The following is an 18809-nucleotide window of genomic DNA, read 5'->3' on the forward strand; positions in this document are numbered from 1 at the left end:
GACGAAAGGATCGCTCAGGCAAACAACAATCTGTTTTTTGATACTTCTTTTTAAACAAAGGAATGCATTAGAATTTGATTTCCAACAATACGTCACACTTAAAACAATATTGAGTATCACAAAAAATACAGATATCACAGAGGCATATTACAGCATTGGGTTCGCAAGTACTGTAAACCGAGACACATCAGGATCTCGATACTTGGGAAATGAACTGTAAATACACGATACAGAGCAGAATTTATCTGTGAAAGACTGCTAATCTAGAATCTAGGATAAGTTTCTTCTTGTCAGCTCCTTATAATTACCATTCTATGAGCAGGAGCAGGGAACGGTAATCTTAGACCAACTCTGGGTCTGAGAAAACATTTGGGTATGTTGGCTGCGGTGTCATATGGTCTTATGTGTCTTATCTCCAAATGACTTCAATCAAATTGATCTCGGAAACAAACATACACTCGCGCGCCCTCACACACACCCTCTCACGGCCATTCCGAAAATCATTATTAATATCATAACTCTTATAACCAATTTGTAGGGGTGGTTATTTATAATAAACACATTTATACGAATAATTTCTTCATTAAAATATAATGATGATTAGAGGTGCGTGTGTGTTTATGCATGTTGGGGTGAACTGTTTATACTGTATTTGCTGTATTTTCCGACTAACCGAAAGCCAACAGAAACAAGTTTATGTGTCTGCCAAATGCAAAACGTGTGTCGCGCATATACACACTCAAAGATTCCAAGATGTCAGTACATGGACACGAGATTAAATAAGTGCAAAGAATGACTCAGAGCTTAAATAAGCAACATTTCCAAATTTGGGATTCAAGATTCAGACTTGAGTCTGCAGCATTTTCTGATCACTGTAATCTGATCAAGGATGTATTCTGCTTCAAAGCATGTAAACAGCGAAATGTGATGCACAAATGATATAAACAAAATACCTCACTCAGTCTTCAGAATTAGGATAATGCATTATTGGTATCGATGGTTTGATGTCTTCTTTTTTTTCTCTTTTCCACATAGTGTCGCCTCCAAAACCAAATTTTTTGAGAACGCTTCCAGGCAGGTGGGAAGGTACGTGAGTGTGAGTGTGTGAGTGCGTGAGTGTGAACGCGCTGTGGCTCAGGAGCGTGTGTGCGTGAACCTTTCATTGTTTCCAGCAGCTGCCTGACCTCAATTAGAACGGCTCTAGTAAAACCCGATGCGCTTTTCATGTGGTGCTTTTAAATAAAGTCGCGTTTAATACGGGACCCCATGCTGAAAGTCCTTGTGTTACAGACCAAATAAAAAATGGACTGGACTCGCATCCGACCAGTTATTTAATCCCGCACGGTGGTTTCGTGTAGACCTTTAAAATAAACAGGCACTTTAGAGCAGGTAAACGGATTTGTGTCTGGAGAAACGTACATGTACACACATTCGCACCTAGAGGCACGCCGGCCTTGTTTGAACCCATTTGCTTAAGACTTTGCTTACATTTTTCATAAAAATGAAAGTGTTAATGAAATGTTCTGGCTTCAACACATTTTGTGGCATAATGTTGAAAATATTTTAGATTTTTTTTAGATAAGCGAAAATATAAATTTGAGAACACACAGTTGAAGACACAGGAACTTGCAGAGTTTAAAGGCAGAAACATAAAACTAAAATTTTTCCTAAAGAACTCACTTTTATTATTGAGCAAACCATGTTTATTATTTGAGCTTTAAACTGCTTCACTGGGACTGAGTTTTACTGTGGAGGTTTGGAATATTTATTCACTTTTTGATTTTAATCCTGTCGGATTTAAACGTGTCTGTGGTTTTTCTTTTTTCCGCCTAACCTTGGTCAAATTTATGGAGCAAATTACCTACTGTGTTTTGGCCACTTCAGGGGTCTGCCGAGAAATCTAATCCCATCCGGATAGGAATGACAGCATTTGGATATATTTTGTTAAATTTATTTTCACTTTCATTAAGATACATTTTTTTTTTGCCAAAAGTCGTAGTAAAATAACAGTTGGGGCTTAAATTAATCACAATAAAATCTATGAGGGAATCTCTTTTTGAATGGCTGGTATCTTTTGAATAGAAGGATAATAATAATTTTTGTTATGTTTATTCTTTCTCTTATTCATATACATTTACATGATGACATGTTGAGGCATCCAGATCATATGACCGTCCTTAACTCTCACCTGTAATCTTTCCTAGTGAAGAGGCTCAGAGATGAGTGCCGCGCTGGTTCGCTCGACATAAAAACCTATGCATTTTTCCCATAGACTTTTGGAAGATTGCAAAAAATAAGCTCTGCGATAAACAAAGGTTTATGATGTTTACACGTTTTGTCTATCAAGATAATCTTCACAAATTAATTTACACAACACATTTGTAACGTTTGAAGCCGAAATCGGCAGAAGTAAAAAGCTAACACAATGCTATAAACAGACTTGCTATAAATAGACACAAATATTTAGAGATTTTGTTTACCACAGATTTTATTTCGGGCGATTTACCAAAAACCCATTCAAGTCCTAAAACGCTAACTCACTTCCGGGTTTTGCATACAAAAATACCTCATCTCCTCTGCTCCCTATATCTATATGAAATTATCTTCTGTTATTAAATGAAAACTAAACTAAAAGGAAATATAGCAGCAATTACGGGGTCAAGCCCAACCACGGCCCAAAGGGAAGTGTTTTGGACATATCGGATGATCAGATCTTGAAAACCAAGTTTAAAATGTATCTGGAAATGCATCTGGAACATATATAATTGCTTATAACTTTTGACCAAATCTTTGTGAGGCAGACAAGATGTGCCAGTGATGATACATACCAAGTTTCGTGTCAATAGAAAAAAAGTGTCACGAAGATACTCACCTTAGAATTCGTTTACGCTGTATACAAGAACCATTCGATCGATCCAAAATATTTTAATAACTTTATGTCAGAACTGTCTCCAGATGCTACGTACCCAATTTCGGGCGAATCTGACAAATTTAGAAGGAGCTCTCAAGAGTATGTTTTCTATATAATTCAATTTGGCGGACAGGAAGTATGGTGGATTATAAAACTTTCTTCTAATTTGGTTAAATCTCTGGACCAGTGGGTGGTGCTGTGACCTCCGGTCATAACTGCGAGGACCTTAAAGTTTTGTGTCGATACACAAAAGTTTGGCAAAGGTAAAGCATCAAATCCACTTTGGCGTGCTCGTCATCACATTCGTAGACGCGTTTTATGAAAACGGATTGGCCTCAACGGATCAAAAACATTCTATTAACTTTTTCTCTGCGGTGTCTCTAGATACTGCATACCACATTTCGTGCAAACCGTCTAGGTGGAGTTCTAAATGGCTGGAAAATGTTCATGACAGAAAATGACGTCATATAGTGCATTTGAATCGGCATGAGCCAAGGGTTTCGAAGGAAATTATTTCGTTTCTAGGATATATGGTTAAAAGGTTATAGGCATATAACGTATGTGGAAGTTTGAACTGTGGGTGGCGCTATGGAGTTTGGTTAGAGACTCCACATTTACCATGGTAACAGTTCAGGCTGTACTCTTTGTGTGTGCCAAACTTCACAACAAAACAATAAAGCATTTTAAGATTCTCAAAATAAGACACTAACTTAAATGAACTAGATAGCAGGTTTAAATAAAATAAAGTTAAATAAAGTTCAGAAATAAAGGTAAACCTCCATAAAAACTGTATAAATGTAACTTATTTTTAAATTATGTGAGTGTGTTCCATCTCAAAATCAACGTGGTCAGATCTTTTACCAAATCCTAAAATTGTTGAGATGGCAATTTGCCAGCTAATTTGAATCGAGGATGATTCCCTTCACTGCACGTGGCTCCTCTCCAAGCCTTGTGTAGCTCAAGTTCAAGGCCTTGCACAATGCTAGAAAACATCCCTGACGAAACTCTCAGAGGATACCGAGATAAGGACCAATGCAAAGCATCAAAGTGAACCAAAATAAAAGTCGGTATTGGAGCACCACGCCCCGTTCATCTCACGAGTCTGTGCTTCGAGCAGGCAACGCAGGTGTCCATGTTTAAATCTAATCCAAGACGCTTAAAACTTAAGAGCATAATTGCCCTGTTCCAAATTGTATCAATGAGCTTGTCACAGTGCATTACGCCATGGCCTTCCATGTTAAAAATACACAAGACTCTGCATTAGAATTTGGCAAACGTGACGCGTCTTAGGAGACAGCATAATTAAGATGACTACCTTTGGAACAGAGCCCGACGCATGTGATGTCTTTAAATGCCGCCTCACTAGGCAGCTTGCTTGTTTTTTTTAGAACACAGCAATAATGACAACTTATTGTTTTGTGTCCCATAGCTCCAGTCCAATTTCTTCTGGTAATGCCTCACCTGCAGCCTCCAGAGATGAGGTACAGCAAGCCCTGTTAATTATTATTATTAACATTATTATTATTATTATTATTATTTGCACGGTAGTGTTGTTTGTAGTTTTAAGTATCAGTATCTACAGCAATGTCACATATAATGAGATGCATGTGTGTGCGGAAATGCTAATTTCTGTCACTTGGTTTTGTTTGCAGAACACTAAATAAGAAATAACTTCCAGTCAATCGATTTGTGGACCAATTAGCGCACAGCTGCGGTCAAGAGACCCTCTCTCTGTGTGTGTGTGTGTGTGTGTGTGTGTGTGTGTCTAGACCTGGTATTGGGAGATAAATTATTAATGTTACTGATAAAGAATAAATGTACCGCCCCTCAAGTTTTGTTTTTGTGAATGAATTTGAAAGGGTACCATTTTTTTCCTCTTCGCCACATTCTGCACTCGCTTACTTTGTTAAACTGTCTTTGATCCTGATCTCGGTTCAGAGAACAAAAACAGACGTTTTAAACAGTTTGACCTCCCTGCGAACAATGGCCATACTTCCTCCCTTTTGCTCCCTTGTTGTTACATGCCGTACCTCCATTTTTACAAGTTTACATTCTCGTTCCTGCACACATGTATGTTGGCACTACAGAATTCACTTTAAGAAAGACTGAAGGTGGATCCGCCCTGAATGTATTATATAATATTATATTCTGAATCAACACTAATCAGTGTTTAATTACGCAGAAGCTGAACACGGATCTATTAATTATCTGTTATTATCGCAGTAATTAGTAACTGGAAGGAGATGAATGACCCGGGTTCGGATTCAAAATGTTTTTGACAAGAAAAGTAGTTACGGTAATTGCAAAGCGTTTCTCCTTTCATCTGTTGGGACACGCCTGTGGCGTTCCTCCAGCAAACCAGAGAGAGGAACTTTCATTACTCGACTGCTTATTCTTTTCAATAGGCTTTGCCACCCCATCTCTTCACTTTTTTCATCATCGGTCAACCTTGGTGATAAGAGAACTCTTAACTCTTTATTAAGCCGAAATTGACCTTATAGAATTAAAGTCTATCTTTGACCGAAACGTGTTTGACATTTCATTCCGCATGTTTACTTGGGTCAATGTGAACCTTAAATGTATGTGAAGGTGAAAATGAAAATGAATGAATGTCTATATGTTAATAAAGTTGGAATTTTGGCAGGTTGGCGGGAGCTCAGTTTTACATTCGAAGTAGGTTGCGATGCTTTCCTTCGTAATAATGTTACACTTTATTTCCACGTTTTATGTTTATTCCGTCGATGAATGTTATTGTAAATATTTGATTGTGTCTTTGTACCTAACGTTCGTAACAGTCAGTAAACCCTGTTTTGTATTTGTGTTTGTCCTACTGCAAAACATGCAACCTTTAAAAAAAAACTTGTGTTGTGTTTTCTTGTTAAGGTGAGCCGTGACACCACCGCATTTAACAGACCTATTGAATGAAATAGCCGTGAGTTAATCATCAATATAAACGATTGGCAGTAACTGGAATCCATTAAATGAAAACAGCTTTGCAGTACAAACTCAACACCCCACAGATTCATATGCTTTCAAGGAACGACTTACTCTCCACAGAAGCACTTCTCATATTCATGTAGCCTAATGTTACCGCCATATTGTTTATGTCCTCGCAGATCAAGCATCGCGCGAGACGGTCACAAACGCAGCAGAGAACGGTTTGATTTTGAAATGTTTTTTATTTAATTGAAAGCGGAAAAACACAAACAAACCCGATTTACAACAAGCTCTAAACAACAAGAGTCAGAGACACGAAAGCATCTGAAAAGCGATTATACATACGAGTAGAAATCAGTTTGCAAACTGCTCAAAATAAAACGACAGTTAATAACTGTCAATACAACACTACATAGCAGTACTAAATACGCGTGCATGCACACACCCACCCACTCGCACGTACTGTACACACGACTGCTGTAAAAAAGGACTATAAAGTTACAAAGATTTAAGTAACAAACATGGTTTAAGAAGCCAGAATTTCCTCTATATAAAGCCAAAATTGATCCAGCTCGTCCATCTCCACATGGAAAGGCGAAAGTATAAAAGCTGTAAAAAGGCATTCGCTAATGATTAAGTAATTGCTTGTATCAGGCAGCAAAAAAGTTAAAAAAAACAAAGCAGTTACATACATTGGAGTCGTGTATGTTTTACAAAGCTAGGAAATAGCTACAGCTCTCAGGTTTACACGAAACGGGCTTCTCGTAAGCACGTTTTGCGTCCGACTGTAAACCAGCGCGTTTCAGTGCGACATTTGAATGCAACTCGTTGAACTTGTGTCAAGAAGATCTCTGTAGATACACCTTGCAAAAAGATCCGCATAAAAGCCAAATTACTCTCCTCGTTGCCAGGAAAAAACATATACGAGGGAGAAATCATTTGGTAAAATATTTCCCTAGTGCACTACCACGAGGCCCATTTATAACTGCAGGAAACATCGTGGTGACATGCAGACTGTTATTAAGACTCTTCTGTTTTATATGAGAGCAAACCTTTTGTGATTAACATCCAACACGGGCCAAATTCGATAGAAAACATTTTGTCAAAGGACACTGTAAATTATTGCTTTCTTTTGTCCCTTTCCATCAGAACTCTGTGAAGTCGTGGGTTTATCTGTAAGGAAGGCGATGCAAGAGAGGATTTACAAGAAAGGAAAGCGTATAAACACACACACACACACACACATAGGCTTTTGTTATTGTCGACCACATTGCACACAGTAACAGTAACTCTTAAAGCGGAGATCTGAAACCATTTAAGACTTTAATTGAAAACCAACACACACAAAAGTTCTGCATCATAGCTCATAAGAGATGTGTTAAGAAAGTCACAATGTAAATCAGCTTACGGACCATCCAAGCACAAGTCAGTTCATGAGCGCGACGTGAGCCAAACGAGGTGTTACATCTGAGTAACTTTCCACTGTAAACAGACGAGTGCAAGACAGCGAGAGCACATATCCCTCTCGAAGCCGGATACGTGAACTATATAACGTTCGCATGCGTGTATTCTCCTGCACGTTGTCGTCGTTAATTAAAACCCAACCCCCCGAACCGACGTCTAATGAATGTCTGGATGATCAAACGCGTTTGGCTGTATCCTAAAGCGCTACATATTTGCGGTGGAAGTCATGAGCTCTTTTTTGGCAGGGTAAAAGTGCAGTTTGGAGTTCTGTAAATTCTAATGAGTGCTTTCGGGCCGTCTAAATGGGTAAACACCTGCGTGTAATTGCGCGGTGCTTGGTGCTGTCAGAGCAGAGGAGCCGTTTCTGACAGCCTATTCTCTGCCTGGCACATTTAAACCGTCAACACGCTCCGAGAGCTAGCGGCAGCTCAACCACATCTCGTCGTTTTAAAGTCGGCGGAAAACTCCCTGCTCCGCCGAAAGTACACCCCGGGTCACGCCGGGCCTGACAAAGACAACGCGACGCCGAGACTTCCGGGCTCTTTAAAGAGTAATCTGCATACATAACACTGCGGGCATTATTCAATCATTTAGAAACCGAGCGCGCGCGCGTACAAAGAAGATGACACGTGTCTAGAAAAACACGCGCGGGTAGCCGAGTGTGAGGAAAGCGAGTGAAGATGTTCCGCTCTGACAGATAAATAGAGAGAATGCTTTAATCGAAGCGAAAGGACGTAAGTTAGCTACACGGTAAAAATACACACGTCTCGTTTTTTTGGCGTTTGTCTAACGCCTGAGTTTTAGCACCACGCGCCGTCTCGCGACGGTTGATGGTGATTGCGTTTGGTAACAGCGATTATTTCTCGGATAACATAACAGTACTATCCTGTGTTAGCACAGACGTCTTTTTTCAGAATGTTTTCATATATCGGCTTAAAGCTGGGCGCCATTTCAGCGTGTTTTGGCATCCTAAAACAGCTTGTAAAAGAGAGTGTGTTAAGCATGGGATTACTTATTGCTAGAGCAGAGAAGTACAAATCCCTCAGTGGCACTTACTAGAAAGGAAAGAGAGGAAACTGTACTGTAAAACTATTGACTACATCCATACATTAGCACATAGAAAGGTTGAAAAGAACCACGCTTAACTTTTACATATATATACAAGAACACTACCTTGCCAAATCTTCCATTAAGGACAGAGAGAGAGAGAGTAACTTCATAAGAGCCTTATGGGAAACAGCCCCGTTTCCTAACAATATCCATTTAGCTTACTGGAAATGCAGTTTGGTTTGTTATAATATCTAGGGCTTTAGCATGCAATTATTTGTTTGTTGTTTTGTTGTAATGGATATGAAGACAGCATGCATATACACAGCCTATCTATATATATATATATATATATATACACACACATTATATATGTATATGTATATGTATATATATATATATATATATATATATATATATATATATATATATATATATATATATATATATATATGCTGACCCAAGCTTTGCTGTATTTCTGTTATATATACACAGATCTTTAAAATGACAATATTACACCCAAAAACTTGCAGTTAAATATTCAAGTTTTTAAAAAAGGGCAGTCAAAAAACAAAGACCAGAACCTGGCTTAACAAAAGTCTGAAGAAGGCAAATTCTTGTGTTACAACTGATTCGACACATTTTAACAGACTTTGAAACAAACAAAACAAAAAAAATAACAAACCTTTAGGATGTCTCAAATCACCAGTGCCTTAAAAAAGAGCTTCTACATTTCATGGGAAATAAAAGCACTTTGTTTTACAATCAATAATGTAATAAAAACAGGGAGATGGTTTATTGTCCTTCTGTACTGAATACTATACTGTTTGTAATAGTACAGTAATGTACGTAGTAGCGTGTTGATCTAACTAACAAGAGCAAAAGTCACAGGCACAAAAAATCATGCGTCTCAGTTTTTGTGACGTCGGGATGTATTTCTGTACACATGCTGTTTTGTCTGCTCCTGATCTCTCGAGTCACAGACAATAAATGCAACATTTTTTATCCCCGGCAGACATGATGCATAGAGTCGAGGCAGGTCACAGGCTCCCATACCTGATAGGGATCTGCGTAATGTCCTTTTTTTTGATGAAGGGCTCAGATGAATCTGCAGTGTGATATTTTTTTCCAACCTGTCCACTAGGCAACACGCTGTAACTCTTGAAGGATAACTGCTGGTCGAAAGAAAGAACAAAACCTGCTTCACACCATGCTGTCAGTTTGAGAAAATGAGCTCAAATGATCTCTGAGGAGAAGATAGACAACTGTAATGATGTAATGGTCCCGCTACTTTTCAGGGCCATTTTTCAAAAAGGAGGGTGAGAGAGAAACTGAGATAGAAAAGGGGAGAGGGGAGGGGTGGGAGTGAGAAATGCTAAAAAATGGAAAAGCGAAAATCAGTATCGTTCAGTCACGTTGCTCGAATCGAGTCCAGATAAAAAGAATCACAGACTGGTTTAGGCTGGATCGAACTGGATCAGGCCGAACTGAGTGGCTCATATTGCCTGGACGGGGTCGGTATGGATCGATGGTTCATGTAGTCGTGTCACTTGTGAAACAGGATTGGTTTAGCCAGGCCAGCAAGGATCTTTGGCACCTGGACCGAGATTATTTCAGCAATCATTTCGGGAAAGCTGACCTTCGTGGGTAGGGACCGAGCCTGGACAAAGAGGTCGAAGGTGAACTGGTGCAACTTCTGAACGATCTGGGTGAGAGAGAAAAAGAGAAAAACGGGAAAAGGAGAAAAGAGAAAAAACAAGAGGATTAAAAAAATATATTGCCATTTATATTATATTTCAGGATAATATACAGTTACAGCCACAGTTAGCAAAGCGACATCTAACACACAATAAGTGTCTGCATGTGATAAGTTGAATTTGTTGCAATTATTTTAAATATAACAATTTATAATATATTATATTTATTAATTATACAACGATTAATATATATTTTATAAATGTTAATTTTATATTATACTGTATATCTGATAATGTAAAGAAGTTTATTGACATTTATTATTATTATTTTTAGCTACAAGGAGAGCAAAGCAAGTTTTTCTATTCAACCAAACTCATCCGAATGAGACAAGGAATCATTATGAGTGTGCATATGACCAAAGTCTCATGAAGAATAAAGTAAAGAATGCACAACAGTTTGTTGACTATACGCTAAACATACAGAATTGTAATATGATCAAGACTCAGTGTCAATAATATTGTATCACTGCTGACTTCCACCCTTAATATTTAAACAGAATTTGTTCTCATGGTCCAGCAGGTGTGTGTGTTACTAACAGGCTGAAGGGAGTCCATTAGTCGCGTCAGCTGCTGGAAGCGCATGGCACAGTTGGTCTTCCTGCCATAGTTGATTAAACGATCCAGCTCATTTATGTATGTCAGACGTAACTCATCAAAATACTTCTGACTCTTCAGCCCCTCTACTGGAACTGCGCAAATAGAAATACAGATAAAAACGTTCACTTGAACTTGTTGGAAAAGTACATGATGTATTCATTGAAATGTATTGATTTTGTGTGTTTGCTTGTTGTGCCTTATTTATTTCACTGTGTTTTTTATTGGTAAATATCCCTTTCCACAAATATATTCCACAAATAGGAACGGAAACTCATTTTTTTTTTAACAAACGGGCAGTGAAAGCAGGTGTTTAAGATACACAAAGTGTTTATTAACCTCAACAGGTTAACCTCAAACATTTATGTAAGACGTTTCATTGTTTTGCAATTTTTGCAACTCTGTTACCAAAATGTTGGAAACCTTTTTAATGAGGCTCAAAACCTTGATTTTTATAATCTTTTTTTTAATGTAAGACGTTACAAAAAGTGTGCATAAAAATGGAATTTACCTTAACCTATCTTTCAGTAAGGACTTCTTTAAGATTGCATTTTATTAGGTAATTTTGTAATTATGTTTTAGTAAAAACGTGTCACAAAATGTATTATTTAATATTCACTTTTTACAATGAAATGTATGAAAAAAAGAAACCGTACATATTTTATTGGGTGAAACAGGCCAAAATCAATATTTTTTTGTATCTTAGTGGTGACTTCCATTGGTTTCTTTTCATATCGAGCTAATGATTTTTTTCTTTGATGTTATTCTACTCGTTGCTGCAATTCTACCCAAATTTTAAACCTTATCCGTGCAGAAAACCTTTTGACTTTTTTAGACATTAACATTTTCTATGTTGATTAAGGAATTTTCTTTCTCAAGACCTTTATCTGGTCCCAATAACATGATTTCAAGTTTTTCAATTATTGTGGTGACATTTGGCCCCATCAACACAGATGAAAGCTGAACCCCCCCCACACACAAAGATATTATGAAAGACTCACTGATGCTGAAAAGAAGGAGGGCCTTCATACAGAGGAACTCTTCCTGTGTGACCTGCAGCAGCACAAACTCCTGAGAGAGGTGCTTCATCTGAACACAGTGCTCGTACATACTGGAGACATGCATCCTACGACTGACAGATAGGGGGCAGATTCACAGACGGAGAGTAACAGAGACAAAGAAAGGGAGAGAAAGGCAAACAAAGAAACGTTTAACATTTTCTGACAGCTTGCAACAACTTTAAGATCGCTCATTAACATTACAGATTACAGACTAATGCGGCCCATCATCCAATGACTTCATATCTGCTGCTAAATTAAATATATTTTTCATGTCTGAAACACAATTTCTGCCAGCAGCATTGGTATGGGGTATGGACAAGATGCATTTAGGAAGGAAATCTATTTCAGATATTGGTGAAAAAAGGCCATTGAGAGCATGTGAGCCCCCTGAAAAATCCAATCTCTCCTGGGATTGTGTTTGTGACAAAGATCCTCCACACCATAATAAGTCAGCAGTAAATTATAAATGAATCTGGGAAGCATCCAGGACTAGACTGTTATTGTGTGCATGAAGTACAAGATATGTACCTGCCTGACAGAGAGAGAGAGAGAGAGAGAGAGAGCAGGAGAGGGGAATCAGGTAAAGAGAGGACTGCTGAAGAGTTATGAAAAGAAAAATGAGTGTGAGGAAAGATGAATTAGTACATTTACAAAGCGAACAAATGGACAGAGGAAGAAAATAGAATGACAGACGTGCAGGCAACAATGCAGAGCGGGCTGCTGAAAAGAAAACAGGCAAATAAGAAAGACGGGGACACGAAATATCTGAAAGAATGACACTGACTCGTTGAAGACCAGGTCTGGCGCGAAGTACAGCATCCGCGCGTTGGCGTTCTTATAGGACCTCCAACCCAGAGCGAAGACCATCACTCCCATCCAGGTATGCTGTATCACTGTCATCTGATCATCCACGTGCAGGTTACGGAAACCTGAGAGACAGGGAGATGGAGAAATATTTGTGTTTTGCTTTTGCTCCCTATATCTCACAGTTTGTCAGCTGCCTGGGCGCTATTATTGCAGACTGACTTCATTTACGACTCTATTTCAGCTTTCCCAGCTCAGGGCCATGAATCAGATTCAGCCCGTTGTCACAGAACAGACATATGTTTATTTGAACAAAAAAAATGTCTGTACGTTTTCTAGGACGGAAGACAACAGGCTGGCTGTACTGGTTGTATTGGGTAACAAAGGGAAAACACGCCGCTCAAACTTGATGTCACTTTCCTTACAGAACAGATTCATCACGTTTCAGAGAGCAGATTAAAATGCCAGGGCTTACAGTTTTATTAATGCACTCAATAATGACACATTGGAGAACTGCAACCAATCACATCAACCTGATTCTGTCCACCAATCCTACGCTGTCTAACTATCAGCTTAAAACATTTTTGTTTGTTTCAAGCCACACCCCTTTCTGTCTCTCTCTCACTGCTCCTTGTGACTCTCCCCTCAGCGTCTGATGGTGCGTTTTGCATATGACAGAAGTCTCGCCATTTAAATCAGCCTTTCATCAAAGCCAATAGAGTGATGCAGAATACAACAAAATCCACTAAAGCCTCTGAATTGTAAATACATGGCGTAGTTCAAATTTGATATACAAATTGTTGTCCAGCGATGTCTCGGCTTGAATCAACAGGCACTGAGTATTCCTTCAGAACAACAGAATTACATAACAACAGCCTGAGGAGAGACAGAATCGGACGTTCTGGGAATGTCAATATTTCTTTTATTTTCCATAAATCATTATTATTAGTCACCCTTTACGTTTGTCACTGGGTTTAGCAAATATCTAACCAATAAAAAAGTATTTAAAAGTGCTTGTCAACTTTCATAACACTGTATGTAATTATTCAAACAGTGCAGTGTTTTTCCATTTCCTGAAAAACAGCTAATTTGATCATCGAACGTTTCAGAAGAACAGCGACGGTATGACACTTTCTTAAGTGGAACACAAAAGAAGATATTTTGAGAAATGTGTGTCAATATAACGGAAGTCATATTATGTTGTTATAATTGCTTCCAATGTTTCCTCATCTGTAAGTCGCTTTGGATAAAAGCGTCTGCTAAATGACTAAATGTAAATGTAAAAAGTCAATTGGGGTCAATGCTTCAAACGTTCTTCAAAATATCTCCTTTTGTACTCTGCAGAAGAAAGAAACTCAAACAGGTTTGGAATGACATGAGGGTGAGGAAATCTGATCCCTTCAAATTACCTGGAAGTCCTTTGGCCCATTTCACCACCTTCACTAGTTGCCTCTCACCGAGCTCGTTCAGGCTGGTGAGGAGAGCGGCTGCCGAGTCAGGCTGAGCGTGATCGTGGCCGGCGTTTACCACCTCGGGCTCGATGGCCTCCAGAATGTTGAGGAAGATCAGCTGCGAATGGAACGTCAGATTAGGCTTGGGCGACAGGGACCGAAGCATCTCCCCATGGCAGTGGAGGGGTCCGGCCTCCTCTGGACCCTTCATCTGTCCGATCTTCCTCAGCTTACGGGCTGGAGAACAGAAAATAAGCGATAATATCAATACTTGCACAACCATTATTCTATCAGATCAACACATTTCATCATCGATCTCTGAACCGCAAAGTTGGCGGGATCCTATTTCTGCACCTGAACATCTCTGTTATACAAGGGAGAATAAAGACCTGCAGTGCGACGAGGAGTGTCTCCACCACATTATCTCCTGCCAGTCAGCACAAAGAAAGATTACTGCCCGCCTAACACACCTGAGACAATGTGCTTTTCCCCCGGCTGCCACTTCAAGAAAGGACCTGATTGGATTAGCGTATTTGTGTTGATGTATTTCAGTAACACGGAGCATGACAACAGTCATTCAAGAATGCCAAATATGCGCCGTTCACCAAATACTTGAGGAAGTGCATTCTTTCAGCAGAAATATCCGCTATTTCTTCTTTTCTCTCTCTCTCGCTCACCATGCGAACCATCTATATTCCTCGGACGTGGCTAATAAGAAGATCCAAATATATGTGTGTGCTTACGCATTTGAAAGAGTCGGTCGGTACAGTAGTTTGCTGAGGGTCGGTGTCATTACGGGCTTTAACATTCATAGTCTCCGCTGTGAATCACCGTTATAAATCAGAGGTGCTCATTATTCAATGGGCAGCATCAGGCTGCAGAATGAGAGAATATCAGTTGAGATGATTTACAACTCGGAGGCGGTGTTCATTAAGACAAAAAATGCTGTAACCGTTTGTGAGGTCACTGATTTAAATGACTTAAAAGCTGCTGGCTAGCCCGTACGAAAATGACTCAGCCCTCCGAGATCCTCTGTAAAAGGCTGGGATTCTGCTGACGAGAGACTCGAGCCTCCCTGCTTGAGGTCCAAAATGAAGCATGGTAAAGAGAGAGAGAGTGACATTAGGGGTGAGGCGGTTTACCAAAGCCTATGGGTTTGCGGTAAACACGTGGCCGGGTGCCAATGACACCACCTCACGTTTCTCTCTTCGAAAACCCTAAAGAACTTCACAAAGCCGCCGACGCAGCAAATGCAAGTATAAAGTATAACATTCATGGCGAATAAAACAAAAGATGCTCCTGTAAAAGGCTGCCTCTTGCACGTAGATTGCCATCTTGGTGGCGCCCAGAGAGCTCTTCAGCGGAGTGGGGTTGAGACATCGGTCTCCGCAGCTTTCGTGAGGAGTTGCTTCAGCTACAAATGGGCCGCAGACAGACTGAACTCTCAACAAGCATATGCCAGTTTAAACAAACATACTTAAAGGTTCAGTCAGTGAAAACTAGTTGCAATTGCAAGCAACCGCTCACTCCACAACTCCCACCCTTTCAAACAATACAACGGCTGACAGAACATGGCGAATTACATGCAAGGGGACCGGCGGTGTATGTAGATAGAAATAGCTCATTCTAAGGTAATAAAAACATAACACTTCATTATGTAAGCTCATTATACACCTCTGAAGGCATAGCTATGTGTATTATGTTGCATTTCTATCAATAGATCATCCCAAAAGTTACACACTGTACCTTTATATTCCACAATATAATCGAGTCTATTTAAAAAAAAGTCTGAATAAATGGCTTATTGACAACTTTTCTGGGAGCTGGAACCTGAGGAGCGAGATGAATGTGTTAAAACTTTTAGAGGTGAGTGAGAAGCCAGCCTTCAATGCGTAGATGAGTGAACAGTTTACCGTTATTTAAGAGAAAACGTTTTGGAGTTTTCACAACCTGTGAAAAGTTTTGACTGATGTGAACTTTAGCTATATTGACAGATATGTGCATACAGCTTCCACTGGCAGAAAAGAGTTTTAGGACTTTTGGTAACAAAACAAGTACAGTAACTGGATGCCGTTTTTTCAGTGTGAAATCTTGAAAATGATTTAAGCAAAAAGTTAACTTAAGTGACTGACTAAACAGAGTTCTCACAGTGAGGAAAAACAAAACTACCAAATTCAACAAATGAATTAGCCAAAGTTTAAACAAAGAATTTAAGTATCTTAAAGGTGATAAATATATATGTTGCTAGATCTTATGGAAAGAAATATATTTTCCTTTATATTAACTTTCAATATATTAAATCATTTAATATACAAAAAAAAAATACCAGACCATTCTGATTCTTAAATTAATAAGCACTTCTAGATGATGTATTGTGGTAATTCCAGTTAAGTGACTGTTGAATTACAATAAAATGAAACCTCAGGAGTGACATTAAGTCATCCAACAGCAATGTGAAAGACTGTCAGCATGACAAGAGACAAAAACTGTGATACAAAATCAAGGTTATAACATAAAAAACTACAAGTATTACTGTTGTATTGCTTAAACGTGAATATGAACTTGTTTTTATTTGTAGTATTTGAGGACTGAAAAAATAGGGAGCTAGTTTCATTTTCTGTAAAGAAAAGCCAATAGAAAGATGGGAGAAGTATTGTTAGTTGTTCACAGAATATTTTTTTTTTTATTGAAACAGACCTATAAATAGTAAATTCAGTCAATTCTAATTTTTTCCTGCTGCTGTATATTTGATAATATGTTGAATATTACATTGTTAATATATTACAATATACTAAATAATACATAAGTAATTTCTGCTTTTCATATATTGAAAGACATAAGCACTTTATTATTTAGTTTATCATATTATATTTTCGAATATTTGATGTAAATAACACTGGTCCAGACTGGTCACTTTTCTGTACACATATAATATATGAGCAAGTGTCCAAAATTATATATTTTGAAAAATAATTATTATTCGAAGGATTTGCTTATTTATTGTACTGTTGATGCTGGATTACGAACCCATTCTCATCAATTGCGTATAAATAACACTCGCTGTGCAATATTGTGTGATACGTACGCTTTAGTTCAATATTGCGTGCATACAATATGCCTATTTTTGCTTTTTTTGAATTTATGTTTAACACGTTATTCATACGCAGATTAATGAGAACGGATTGGGATTACACTGCAGCAGTGGTTCTTAACAGCTTTGACATTGGACATCAAGAGGTTTCTTAAAGTAGTTGTTTATAGTAAAAGATCACACAAGGGCAAATATTGTCACTCACTATGCACAATTAACTTACATATATTATGCGCCTTTATCATTAGTGTGTTTTTCACAGCTATCTGCAACTAGAAAACGCCTGCAAGTTTTCTTTGGCATCATGGAATCACCAGTTCAGAACCATACAAGCTCAATGTTTTTGCCAAACCGGTTTATCGCAGATGTTTATCACTGACAATAGGGTCGATAACAACAAACACGATCACACAGAAGAGAAGGTAACAAAAAGAAGCATGCTAGCGTGACAATGTAAGAAAGTGAGAAACTGATGCGACACATTTAGTTGTAAATTGATCCATGGCGCCATTTGAGTCTGAAAAGTGAAACTTTTCAACCGCTTTCACAAAAACCGAAGAACAGGGCTTGAGCGTGTAGTTATCCATCGCCATCTGCTCCGTTCAGTAACTCACTGACCACAAAACAGCTGTACTGTGCGATGCATTTACAACCGCACTCACGTGATGTCTTCTGTTTGTGTTGTCAGGCAGGTCAAGGCTTTCGTTTTACAACTAAATATTTAAACGAATGCAAACAAACCAGGACATTCTAAAAACAAACAAATTGTATGGATCGAAACTGATCATTATGCTTTATGGGCTCTGGATAGTCGACAAGAGCTTATGGGCAGTAAAATGATAACAGCCTGCTGTAAAGTATCAGTTAAATGACAGTAAGATGAATAGAAAAGACAAGTCAAGAAAAAAATATATAAGCCAAAAACAAGCACCTCGAAGGATTTTTAATCATTTAGTCACAGGTAGTGCAGAGCGGGTGAGACTGGGATCTTTATTTTCTATTCTTATGTGCTAAAAGTCGTCTCACAGTTTTTATCTAGCAAACTGCATAAATGTTGTGTGTTGTTAAGTAAAATACAATAAAAAAATCATATGGCAAGTAAAATAAATTTACCAAACCACTCCAAGCCTAAAATGAATACGTACCTTAACGTCCCCTTTATTTAACACAAAGAAAAAAAACAAATTTCCCCTATTTTATGCTGATCAAATGAGATTTGTGTTGTGTAAGGTGTAAGGTTTTTCAACCTACACCTCTTTATCGTTGCATCAAATGTGTCCACCCGAAAAAGTGCAACGTTCATAAACTTGGAAGCTGCAACCTTCCACAAACAACATGTGGCCTGTTTTGCTCTTAGCCGTTGTGAGTCTAGGAAATGGTTTCAAATCTATTTCCAAGCGTTTTGTAGTCAATCACTCGACTGCCACATAGATCATCTACAATTCATCTACCAATGGAAAGGATTTTACATCACTGGCAATCTACCCAGGCAAGATTCATCCCAGGAGCTGATTGAAAGATGCTGCAGGATGTCTTCAAGAATCCACTGACATCAATGGATTTACAATCCGCTCTCAGCTCAGTCAAGAGTCAAGCATCCTAAGGAGACGGCATTACTTTGCTCTGTATGTGACACACACGAGGATGATAAATGTGGGGCCATCTGTTAAAAAGCTGAGACTGAACTTTAAG

At 38.6% G+C, this 18809-nt stretch overlaps 2 protein-coding genes across 3 annotated transcripts in view; one reads left to right on the top strand and one right to left on the bottom strand.

Annotated features, from left to right (window-relative positions):
• Positions 1–5761, top strand: part of ophn1 (oligophrenin 1) — a 28564-nt gene extending 22803 nt beyond the window's left edge. For both annotated transcript variants that reach the window (XM_079451244.1, XM_079451245.1), the window contains exons 22-24: positions 1036–1086; positions 4341–4392; positions 4564–5761. In XM_079451244.1, coding sequence (XP_079307370.1) covers positions 1036–1086; positions 4341–4392; positions 4564–4575 — 115 coding nt within the window. In that variant the 3' untranslated portion in view covers positions 4576–5761. The remainder of the gene's footprint in view (positions 1–1035; positions 1087–4340; positions 4393–4563) is intronic.
• Positions 5762–9132: 3371 nt separating this feature from the next.
• ar (androgen receptor) overlaps positions 9133–18809 on the bottom strand; it is a 56536-nt gene continuing 46859 nt past the window's right edge. Inside the window, exons 4-8 of the mRNA XM_079449678.1 lie at positions 13985–14263; positions 12556–12700; positions 11712–11842; positions 10654–10805; positions 9133–10064 (exon numbers count right to left, since the gene is read on the bottom strand). Of these exons, the coding sequence (XP_079305804.1) occupies positions 9906–10064; positions 10654–10805; positions 11712–11842; positions 12556–12700; positions 13985–14263 (866 nt within the window). The 3' untranslated portion in view covers positions 9133–9905. The remainder of the gene's footprint in view (positions 10065–10653; positions 10806–11711; positions 11843–12555; positions 12701–13984; positions 14264–18809) is intronic.

Source organism: Barbatula barbatula (assembly GCF_947034865.1).
Source record: "Barbatula barbatula genome assembly, chromosome: 2".
Classification (NCBI taxonomy): domain Eukaryota; kingdom Metazoa; phylum Chordata; class Actinopteri; order Cypriniformes; family Nemacheilidae; genus Barbatula; species Barbatula barbatula.